Below are 12,946 nucleotides of genomic sequence, written 5' to 3' on the forward strand. Positions count from 1 at the left end.
GGTAGAAAAACGGAAATCTCGTTGGTGCTCAACCGTTTGACTCGCAGGAAACGAGACTTTTCCTTTGATATCCGATGTGATTTTGTTAGGGGTCGTTTGAGACACCTATAATTTTTATCAAAGGTTTGTAAACAAATGGACAAAATATCTTAATGCGAAATTATATGGCATTATAAACTATTTCTATCTTTTTGAATTTTCTATTTAGTCTGTCATATATGGTCTACACTAATTAGATGCGGAATATGAAGACGCCGACTAAGCAATAGTTTAGTCTTAGTAATGAATGAGACTCGAGACAGACAAAAGTCACGTAATGAAAATGAAATGCGTTGCCATTGGCCATTGTCAGCTGAGACAATTCAGTTTAGAAAATGTTTTAAGTCTAAACTGGAGAAACATGCTTATAAATGAAATAAATACATTCTAATTTTAAGTTTATCTAGTCAGACAAAGGTAAGCTGCATGACTGCATGCATCTAGGCACTTTGATAAAATTTTCAAACTCAAAATATCTTGATTTGACTCAGTCAGGGGGATGGGACTCGAAAAAACATAAAATTTGATACCTTATTTGTTTCTCTACGACCTACGGTTCCAGAGTTATTTATATTTTTCTACTGAAATTTTTTGTCAATTTTACAGAGAGAATCTGTGATCTCACTGCTGCCTCAAAACCAGCATCTCGCGGCTATCGGGAAATTTTGAGTCTTGCAGTCAACATGGCCCACTTATTGTTTTCAGTAATTTTGTTTCAATTAAAAAATAAATGGAAAGTGTTAGATATCATTTTGAAGGTCAGAAAATAAGCTTTATTTTCATATAAATCATTTTCATGTATGGAAAGTATGGAAAAAATGAAGGATAAATGAAAATGGAAAAAAATATGAGGTTTTTGTCCTAAAAAGTGGGGTTGGTGGCGGGAAAAATAAAATAATGAGCGAGTGTATCAATTTTGATGAAATTTGGCAGAGATATTCTTCAATTAATTGTCTATCGATGTATGAAGTATAATTAAAATGTATCCATAATTTAAAAAGTTCTTGTAATTCAAAAATTTATAAATTTTTATTACATAAGCTTTCTGAGAAATACAATCAGAAATTAAGAATGAAATACACCGTTAGAAAGCTTGTTTTGTGCCCTTTATAATGATAGCAAAATTAGTCACATAGGTGACCAACACAGTAAAGGGTCAAAAATAAAGTTCCAAAAAACGAGTTTCACCTTACAGTGAGCCTATCGGCGGCCACTGGACTGGAGTTATCAAAGTGCCTGCATGGTCCGGATAGATTGTTTCTCAGACTATCTAGACATGTGTCTGAGACTGAGAATAAGGAAAATGATTATTGGCAGACACTGTCTGGCAATAACGATGGACGGTTATTCACAGACACTTTTTTAAAGCTCCGCTCTTTTAAACATTTATCCACAAACCGGAATATGGAAAGTTTCGAAATGCACATAGAAATTAGAAATAAGTAAAGTTAATAAAATATCAATAAAAACATAAAATTAACCAAATAAATCAAAATCAGTGGATGGATAGTAGTAGTAGGTTACTATATACACAGTATGTTGTCGACATTCATTTGGGTGTCATGGCCGAATGGTTAAATTGTCTGCCCTAGAAGGCCTTGTCGGAATCCACACTGTGTGTTTGAATTTGAATCCTTCCACTTTTTTTTTTTTTAGTCTTCTTTCTACAGAGCGTTGCAAATGATAAATTAAATGCAAGGTGTATTTTTTTATGTGTCACCTGCTGACACCTACTTGTGTATGATTTGATATTGATATTCTTCTTCGTCAAGTAACCTCAAGTTTTAGGATTGAACTATATTTGATATATATGGGTCAGTCCACCATTGAGAGCCATTTTATACCCTCTGATTTATTTTTTTCTAAATCCTACCTTCAAGTGCACTTTCATTATTTTTTTCTATTTGAAAGTGTACAGTCTATTCAAGAGAAGCTACCATTAGCTTGAAAATGTCTTTTAACTCAAAGCATATTAAAGTTGTGTTTAATTTACTTCATGAATCGCAAGAAAATCTCTTCTTTATTTGTGACACGTCAGACTCACACATTTTACAAACGTTTTTATAACATCCACGCATACAAAGTGCATTCGTGAGTTTATTCCTAGTACATGACTCACACAGAAAATAATTATGTGTTTGTTTGGTGCATCTGACGCCATGTTGTTGTTATACACGTAATTAAAAAATGCGTTGGGAACATTACTTGCGTCGTCCGTTTTGACTTAGAAAATTACTGCCACCCATTATCTTCAAAACTTATATACACTTCGTGAATTTACTAAATTCTGAAAGATTGTTTATTATTGGACATGCATAGAAAGTGTGCTTATCGATACTATCGCGTCAGCATCATGATTTCGAATTTCTCCGATAACGGCTTCGCGTCGTCCGAATGTAATGTTCCTGCGATGACAGCTCTAATAAAACTAATTGGTGCGGCCAAGTTTCGTTTCGTTTTTTTCCCAACCGCTTTTTATGGTGCAGTGAATGATCCGAGTTTCTGGTCTTTTCCAAGATGGCTGTTCCCTACACAGGTTGGTAAACCTCATCGTCCGTGAATTCGGGAATGTAATATTCCTAACAATTAGCCTAGTTTAGTAATGTTCCTATCATATAAACAATGTTTTTAAAACCCGTATCACACATATATGTTACTTCAAGGCTTTGTTATATTCATTTGATTGAATTTGGAACTTAATAGACCGATTGATCGTGTTGAGTGACACTTTGAAAACATGTCGCAATGAACCTATTCTTCTCTTTCCAAATAGGTACAAGAAGTTCTTAAAGGGGAACTTTATGTGCGGTTCATGAAAAAAGCAGGACTTGGGGTTTATGTTTGGCCCAACATAGATGACTTGTCTGTCGTGCCATTGTACGATGTAATTCAAACCCTTCAACCTCCATCTCTAACGGCACGAGGGCGTTACACGTTTCTATAAATAAATTTTTTTATTATTGTAACCCCTTAATTGCTCTGTCATTTTGTACTTTTTATTGTTTTTTATATTCAATGAATTTTCTACTACTACTATTTTAATATTAAATGACTTAATTTAAACGGACTAATGATTGTCTTTCTTACTGTTGGTTATTCCCTTCTTGAAATAACTTTTTCAGATATTATTTCATAAAGTTTTTTTATTCGAATGTCCGGTAATGTTCCTAACAGAATCTATTTATTTCACATTTGGTGTACTTCAATCAAAGAGTTAAGTATGTCTTGAATAAATCATTTTCTTTTCATAACAATAGTCTAATTCTTTAATTATAATTTTTTAATACATCTTGCAATATTTAATTTTTCTCTTAATTTTGAATGTCCGGTAATGTTCCAAACATAATAATTTTTTTTTACATTTGGTATACTTTAATTAAAAGTATTAAGTGTTTCCTTACTAATACATTTCTTTTTATGGGAATACTCCAAGTATTTCCATTCTAAAGTTAAAATCTTGTAATGCCGCTTGAAATATTAAACTTTTCTCTTTTTTTTGCTTGTCCGGTAATGTTCCTAACATGAATGAAAGTTAATACTTGCATTTTATTTCCTGAAAATGAATTTTATTTTGCCTTTGTTCTATAAATAGTACTTCTGTTTGCTATATATCTAAGTATATTTTACCTGTAATAAGGTCTTTTTATCAAAGAATAAAAAAAGTGAAATGTACCTATTTCCTGTTTGGCGTTTGTCCTGTAATGTTCCTAACATAATAGTGACAACAGAAATCACATTTTCAATTATTTTCAAAATTCTGTTTTACAGTGGAACAGGTTGTTGAACATAGAATATAATTGTGGCGAACTGGAGGAAAATGTGTTTTTTGTTGCACCTGTACATTATACCATTTTTTGTCCATGTAATGTTCCTAACAGTGCTGACTACTTTCACTTTTCACCAAAACACACAAAAACTAATGTAGCCTGAGGTATGGCTTTTGGCACATGATATTATGATCCTTGGACCTTGTGCACAACAAAAAATTATTTACTGAAATTTTAACAGTCATGTCACAAAAAATGGCTCTTAGTGGTGGACTGACCCATAATATATAATATATATATATATATATATATATATATATATATATATATATATATATATATAGTCAGATTATTATCTTTTCGGTACTTTTCAGCTCCAAGGCAAACAATCATGGGGAAATCAAAATGACTGCCATTCTTGACACAAAATACAGCTGTTAGTTGTTAGTTGATTTTTGTAGAAATGAAATGAGTACTGATTACCTCTTGTGGCTGCCGGAAGAAATAAAGGGAAACAAAAATAATATGTTGACATCGACGACTTCATCTTTTGTCATATATGGAGCTTGGCATTGATGGAGATGTTTGACTGTTGAAGTGAACTGTAATCCTCATATAATTTGTATTTTGATGAGGGTGGAAACTTTGTTCATGTGGTTAATAGAATATGTTTTTAAAAAGCCTTTTTATTTACTCGTTTTAAAAAATGATATCAGCAGTATGGTCTCTGCTTCATACCCAAAAGGTACCGAGTTCGACTACCAGCCTCATTGTGTGGCCTTGAGCAAGTCTCCTCGCCTAGCTCACTTTGCAGTGCTACACTGCGGCTGACACCTGGGTTATTCTAGTCTTCCCTTGTAACCCTAAAGACAAATTTCCCCTTGGGGATGAATAAAGGGAATTTATATTTTTATTTATAATGTAAAAAAAAAATAATTGTATAACTCTTACATTTGTTTTTTTACAGATGAGTGGCCAATTACTTCGAGTAGCGGTGAGGGCGGTGCGTATTCCGCAAAGGACTTTGACAACAACTTCTGCTTGCTCTAAAAACATTGTTCTTGACCAAAAGATCAGGGACGAGATCCACCCTAAGATTGGTGAGTTGTGTGTGCAACATTTGAGAATAGATATTTTTCAGTACAAAACATCTTAAATTATATCGGGGCTCAGATCATGTGTTTGACATTTCTTTGGAAAAAAGAGACTACATATCATTTTTTTTTCTGTAACCTCGTTTACATTACCCCCTACAAAGGTTTATAAATACTCTGTAAAATGAAAACACCACGTGACGTTTTATATTTGATACAGCCACCTTTCGTATTTTGTACCTTTTCAAGGCTGGAGCACAATTTTTTTTTACTTACTTCCTGATAATAAGTACGTTTATGTTTCAGTTTTCTGTGACAAACTGTCATATTTTTAAAATGAGGGAACCTGTATGCTTGTGTAGCAATTGACACATGACACTCTTTTTTTTTAAAAAAATTTCTTTTACTTAAAAATGTCCCTATAACTTTTTACAAATCTCCCACCAAAGCTTTTTAGGGATGGGGGGGGGGGGGGTGATTGGCAAGACTACTACACTTTTGCCAACTTTACAATCACTTAATTATACAATACAATTATGTTAACTGTGTTAGTTGAAGGGCTATTGGTCGACACACTTCATGATTTAAGTTGACACATGCATCACATGGAAGGTTCCTTTTATTTGAGTTTGGGAATAATGTCATTTTTTTATGTCCAGGTTTTCTTAGTCTTATCCTTCTTTACTGGCAATCTGGGTTGGCAGCTTTGTTTTGTAATGTTAAGATTTCAGATTTTCCTATTTCCCAGAGTGGTCATGATTCTTTATCCACTGGGAGGGGTTTCTGACCTCCCACAGTGGGCAGGGAGGCACTTACTGTGTCTTCTATCCCCTTATATCTGTTTTGTCTTGGAATAAGATTACTTGGTGTTATCCTGGCCCTGGCTGGGAGGGAAACAGTCAAATGTATAGTTTTGGGAGATGATATTTTTTGTCTTGTAAGTCATCTCTGTTATTCATTGTATTAATTTTTTGTGTTATATATATATAAGATTATTTGTAAACATTTAAGTGTATTCCTCTTAGTCTTCTTAGTGCGGACCTGTGCTTGTGTCTGGATCAGACTTTTAGGTGATCTCAAACTAAGTACTTTGATAGTGTGCTCTCGGAATCTACATCTGTTTCCTATTTGAACCAATTCCCATTTTTCTTACTTGTGCTTTAATTGCTATTCTTGAACTTTTTACTATCCCATTTTCCTCCTTTTACTGACGCTGATATGACCTTAGTATGTTGCAAGCGCCGTAAAACCCTAAAAAAAAAACCCAAAAAACAAACATCTGCACTCATTTTTTTTTTTACAGGATCTCGAGAGATTGTTGGCTATGGCAGCACTGGAAGAGCCAATTACATCGATGCCTGTGAATTCCCCGCCCCAGCCATTCGTTTCAAGGAAGACTCTCCTGAAATTTTGGCTTTGAAAGAAAAGGAAAAGGGTGACTGGAAAGCCTTGAGCTTGCAGGAGAAGAAAGAGTGTAAGCAAATTGTCACAGATTTTCAGCTTTGCAAGAGTTACTATGCAATTTGGGGGGGGGGGGGGGGGGGGGGGGGGGGGGGGTTGTTGGTCTCTCTGAAAATTCCTAAAATTTATGTTTAAAATTGTACAGCCCAGTTAATACAAATATTGAGGTTTGTGAATGGAGAAGTCTTAATTGTCTTTTTTCTTCTTTTTTTTTTTTTACTTTCCGCCAGTCAATTATTAGGTACATTTACCTGGTATTCAACCCTAGAACAGTGATGCCAAAACTCCGGTTTCACCGGAAAAAACTCCGGTCTGGAGCAAAAAATTCCGGGCTCCGGGCAACTTCTGTCAAATTCCGGTGAGGTCAATTTGTTACAAGGATACCTTCCCCCCCCCCCCCAATCACCAAATCTTCATCACTGCCTCTAGTATTACAACCATCATCACTACCACTACTACTGCAACCACCACCACCACCACATCATCATCAGTACTACAACCACCACCACCTCTACATCATCATCACTACCACTACCACAACTACTATCACTATTACAACCACCACCACCACATCATCATCACTACCAGTACTACTACAACCACCACCACCACATCATCATCACTACAACTACTACAACCAAATCGTCATCACTACCACTACTACTGCAACCACCACTACCACATCATCATCAATACCACTACTACTACAACCACCAGCATCACATCATCACCACCACTACTACTACAATCACCACTACCACATCATCACGACCTCTAATACTACAACCACCACCACCACATCATCATCACTACCACTACTACTACAACCACCACCAACACCATTACATCGTCATTACCACTACTACTACAACCACCAACACCACATCATCATTACCACTACTACAACCACCACCACCACATCATCACTACCACTACTACTGCAACCACCACCACTATATCATCATCACTGCAACTACCACTACTACTACAACCACCACCACCACATCATCACTAGCACTACTACTACAACCACCACCGCCACATCATCATTACCACTACTACTACTACTGCAACCACCACCACCACATCATCACTAGCACTACTACTACAACCACCACCACCATTACATCATCACTACCACTACTATTGCAACCACCACCACCACATCATCATCACTGCAACTACTACTACTACAACTACAACCACCACCACCACATCATCACTACCACTACTACTATAAGTACCACCACCACTTCATCTTCATCACTACCACCACCACTGTTACTACAACCACCACCACCACATCATCATCACTACCACTACTACTACAACCACCATCACCACCGCATCATCATCACTACAACTACTACTACTACTACAACAACCACCACTTCATCATCATCATCACTACCACTACTACTACAACCATCAGCACCACATCATTATCATGAGCACTACTACTACAACCACCACCACCACCACATCATCACTACCACTACAACCACCACATCATCATTACCACTACTACTACTACTACAACCACCACCACCACCACATTATCATCACTACCATTTGTACTACAACCACCATCACCACCACATCAACAACACTACCACCACTACTAAACCACCACCACATCACAACTACTACTTCAACCACCACCACCACCATATCATCATCACTACCACTACAACTACAACCACTATCAGATCTTCATCATCACTACTACTATTACTACAACCACCAACACCACATTACCACCAGTAGTACAATCTCTACCATTAGGTTTTGGCCCTTTACTTCATTTGAAATAAGGAAACTTTGGGATTGTATTTGGCATTGTGTTTATGTATCATTATGTAATTCTAATGTTATCTATTTAGAACTATATAATATGTAAACACAATATCAAATACCATTCGAATTTCTTTTTCTTGTGTGCGGAAATTCCTCTTTCGGCATTGAAATTCCTACGAGTGGTGTCTGAAACTCCTGTGAGCCAAATTTAAAGTTGGCGTCTCTGCCTAGAAGAAGTGACACATAATATAACCTGTGGTGACACAAGATTTTTAGCACTTTACACTTGCTGTACATATCGTGCTTTTGTTAAGTTATTGAGTAAAGAGACCGATAACAGTATACATTTTCTGTTAGGCTATTGAATGAAGTTCACTTTGAACATATTTTTATTGTGAATTGATGACCTTAGAGAGGTCAAGGTCGTATAAATTTTGGTGTCTAAAAATTCTTGTCTTTACAAAAATATTTCATTTATATTAGAAGAAATAATCCATAATGTAAATGAGAAAAATATAGCCACCTAATAAGATATACATTTATGGGTCTTACTCTTCACCAGTTATGCCAATCTTCCGCGGATCTGAGGAATTCCTCCTTTTGGAGGTTCCTCCCTTTTTTCCTCGGTTCCTCCCATTGTTCCTCCGTTCGCAAAAAAACCGAAATTATAATTTAGCGAATCGTTGAAACATTTTAAGGTAATGTTTGTTTAATATTGATGCATTATTATACTTTAACTTCTAAATTATTAGTTTGCTGTCTCTGCTACTATTACTTACATCACCATCACACAATATGATCCTTGTAATCTTTGCAAAATGATGGTGATATCACAAAAAAATATAACTGCAATATATACGTTAGATTTAAAAAAAAAAGTTTTATGTGTTTTATGACTCCTTCACCTGATCTTTGAATGGATAATAAATGCTCCCAAATTCATGGGAATTAGTCCCAGATAGCCTTATTTTGCCACTTTAAAAAATAAAAAAACTTCTGGGGGGGGGGGGGGGCATGCCGGACCCCCCCCCCCCCCCCCCCCCTAGTAGGAGGCTGCCTTTGGCAGCCTGAGCACGCCTTTGGAGGGCATGATGAGACGTTGATCATTTTCCTCCTTTTTCATTTTTCTCTGTTGGCATCTCTGCTTCACATTCATTTGAAATTTCCCTTCCCAAATGATAGAGATTGGTGACCAGGATTGTTAGCTGCCATCATATACAATCTCTAGATTTAACGGTTGTTTTGGTTTCGTTCTGGTTTCGTTCACTCTAGTGAAAGTAGAAATTATAAACATTTTCTGTGAAGTGTTTGATGTGACATGAACAATAGCATGTATTTTCAAAGCCCTGGTCACTTCTTGGGTTAATATTAGAAGCGATGTAAAGGGAAGATTGGCATAACCCAGACATCAGCTGCAGGGAAGTGCTGCAAAGTGACCAAGCTGCAGGGAAGTGCTGCAAAGTGACCAATGGTGAAGTAACTTTCTTGTTCGATTGGGGCTCAATCTCGGCATCTTTTGGGTATGGAGCAAAAGTGACACCTGGATTACCTTCATCTTTTCTGGAAATGGGCCCTAGAGAAAGATTTTGTTTGAGGATGAACAGAGAGAATTTTGCTATGATTTTATTTAATTAAAAAAAATTTGTATTCCTTTTCCTCTTTAGTGTACCGTGCCAGTTTCTGCCAGACATACTCTGAAATAAATGCCCCAACAGGAGACTGGAAGGTGATAGTGTCCATTGTTCTGGCAGGTCTCACCATCACCGGATGGTTTATGATGTTCATGAAAAAAGTCGGTAAGTTCTGGTCAAAAGTTTGAGAATGGGTACAAGGGCAAGGTAAAAATCTGAAACGTAGTGATGAAACAGTTCCAGTCAAAGCAGAGAAAGAAAAAGTACAAGCAAGTACTTTTTGGTGAAAGATTTTTTTCTAGTAGTTTTCTTCCTGCTTTTACTGCCACTTATTCATACATACTCAGACCTGTCTAGTACTGCGAAAAATTAGGAGAAATACGGATTTTTGGCTCCAACTAGAGAACTGTATTCGCCTCTTTGACTCAATGAGTCTTGTTAAAAGGAGCATTTAATACTTAAGAGACTGTATTTCTGACTTTGGAGCATTTTTGATCTAACGGAAGGCAAATTATTTGTTTATAAAGTTGTTTAGAGTGACTTTATCTTTTTTTTCCCTTGGAACGTAAGAATTTTTGAAAGTTCAAGTTTTTTTCTTTTTTTTTTGCTTTTTGAAAGTTCAAGTAGGCAGCTCGGCATACTTTTTCAGATTTTTAAATTTTGGTCAGTGACTATTCTTAGTTGATTTTCAAGTTTATTCTCATCTGACATATCTTATCATTTGTGTGTTGGCCTCGGAGACCATACCAAATGTCCCCCCCCCCCCCCCTGTCGAATTATAGTTTGTTATTTTCTCAGTCTACAATCATTCTCTGGCCATAATGGTCTTTAAATTTTGTCAATACCTTCACTAGTTTTTGAGATGTGGTTAGTTAAATGTAGCTGGTTACAAAACCAATATTTTGAGAAAATCAGCTTTAAAGTTAAAACAACATTATATAATGAGATTGTTTTGAAAATAACGGAATCATCAATACGAAATCATTTAGATAGAGGTCTATTCATGCACACAACAGCTATCAGTGTATGTGGGAAAATGCCAAATATAATGATATACCAAACATGCCAAACCTTTTATGCTAAATTATGAGTCGAATTAGGTCCGGGGGGGGGGGGGGGGGGGGAGGCATTTTTGGGGGTTAAATTTTACACAGATTTTGAAGCAATATCTCTTCTACTTACCAATTTAAAAATTTTTTTTAAGTATAAAGATACAACATACAAAAGTATGCTTTTGGGAATTGAAAGGCAATTGGTTAAACTATACTTTTTTAAAGAAATCTTATTTTGGCCGTTTTACCTTTATTACCCTCTTGCTGGTCATTTTGTGTGTTTTTCTAGGCCAGCACATATTTTTTGCCCTGATAACAGGTAGTGAAACAAGTGGAGAAATTCATTTTTATACATTTTAGAATAAAAGGCACACACACTGAAAGACAGCATCAATCTCTATGGTCTTAAGAAAACAATGGTGACAGGAAGTGGGTGCCCAAGTACTCGAGATTATATTTATAACAACAAAGAGAACAGTAAGTCAGCATTATGAATTGTTTATGTTCAATCAAATTCCGTTGTGTTCCCGTTTGACCAATATCGTGTTATTCTTCTCATTACAGTTTACACAAACTTGCCCTCAACCTTCACAAGAGAGTGGCAGGAGAAGTCTATAGAGCGTATGATCACCCAAGGTCAAGGACACGTGCAGGGAGTCTCTTCCGACTGGGACTACGACAAGCAGGCATGGAAATAAATAAATTCCGTGTCTGTGTGATATTTTATAGACTTTAGACATATATTTATTGGGACACTTGGGAGACAAGGTGGGGGAGAAAATAGGGAGGGTACAGATCAATGTGCCAAATGGAATAAGAATCACTCTGCTTTATTTCCATTTTTTTTTAAACTCTTGAGATTTTTTGGTGGCCATCTTTTTTTCTTTCCTCCTTTCATATTTTATTATAATTAATATGCAGGCTCTCGGCTTCAAATAAAGTTACTATTTTAATTTTATCCAAATAATGTACTTGGCCTTTGCTTTTTTTTTTTTTTTTTTTTTTTTCCCTTCCCCTCACATGTTAGAATTTTTAATGGATAGTCAGGGAGTCCAATTGAGCTAAATGGTTTTGATACACATGTATTATTAATATTGTTGTTTGTTTGTTTTAGTATCAGAGGTAATTTGAGTCTTGGCCTTTGGCAGTATTTGTGTGAATGAATAAACATACATGATCGACAGTTTTTGTAGTCTTTGTTCCAATTTTTAAATTATTTAATGAGGGTGGGGGGGAGAACATGTTTTGGACAAACAAGAGAGTAAGAGGCTTGAGATTCCCTTTGTATTGGAGAGGGTCGGCTCTTCTTTCTGTGTGGGACGGGGTCTTACGACTTCCCGTGCTGGGACAGCATGGCTCCTGGCTGACCTCCCATAGTGGGCAGGGAGGTACTTGCTGTGTCTTCTATTCCCCGGTATTTTTAATTCAGAAAAGTGAGTGGAGCAGGCACTTATGTTGGTAACAACAAGATATGAAGTGAGTAGAAAAGTGCCAGAAGACAATAGAGAATAAAAAATTTTTTTTTCGCGGCGGTGGTGGGGTTTGAACCTGCGACCTTATTGGTACGACAACTCCGCCTGGCAGGTGAGAGCGTGGCTCTACCGTGTGAGCTATCCACGAACACAAAAATATTCGTTTCAAACCCAAAGTCATTTCTAGATCCCTCTCTCACCCACTTCTTGAGATCGCCGATTCGTTCACCACCATCGCGAAGTAATTTTGACCAGCAGTTAAGCTTAATAGCCAATATTCTCATCACAAACATATAACATAGAAACGATTGAGACATTGAGTATGCTCCGGTGTATGGGGTGAATTTTTAATTCAGAAAAGTGAGTGGAGCAGGCACTTATGTTGGTAACAACAAGATATGAAGTGAGTAGAAAAGTGCCAGAAGACAATAGAGAATAAAAAATTTTTTTCGCGGCGGTGGTGGGGTTTGAACCTGCGACCTTATTGGTACGACAACTCCGCCTTGCAGGTGAGAGCGTGGCTCTACCGTGTGAGCTATCCACGAACACAAAAATATTCGTTTCAAACCCAAAGTCATTTCATTGTTACCAACATAAGTGCCTGCTCCACTCACTTTTCTGAATTAAAAATTC

General features: G+C 36.5%; 1 protein-coding gene across 1 annotated transcript in view; it reads left to right on the top strand.

The window, feature by feature from the left end:
• The window catches only part of LOC144976639 (cytochrome c oxidase subunit 4 isoform 1, mitochondrial-like), a 12,042-nt gene extending 15 nt beyond the window's left edge, over positions 1–12,027 (top strand). The window contains exons 1-5 of the mRNA XM_078920940.1: positions 1–123; positions 4,774–4,906; positions 6,204–6,374; positions 9,823–9,954; positions 11,406–12,027. The exon at positions 1–123 is cut by the window's left edge and continues 15 nt beyond it. Coding sequence (XP_078777066.1) covers positions 4,774–4,906; positions 6,204–6,374; positions 9,823–9,954; positions 11,406–11,539 — 570 coding nt within the window. The 5' untranslated portion in view covers positions 1–123 and the 3' untranslated portion in view covers positions 11,540–12,027. The remainder of the gene's footprint in view (positions 124–4,773; positions 4,907–6,203; positions 6,375–9,822; positions 9,955–11,405) is intronic.
• Positions 12,028–12,946: the final 919 nt, after the last annotated feature.

Source organism: Berghia stephanieae, chromosome 7 (genome assembly GCF_034508935.2).
Source record: "Berghia stephanieae isolate SIO BIC M18660-M18661 chromosome 7, UCSD_Bste_1.3, whole genome shotgun sequence".
Taxonomy (NCBI): domain Eukaryota; kingdom Metazoa; phylum Mollusca; class Gastropoda; order Nudibranchia; family Aeolidiidae; genus Berghia; species Berghia stephanieae.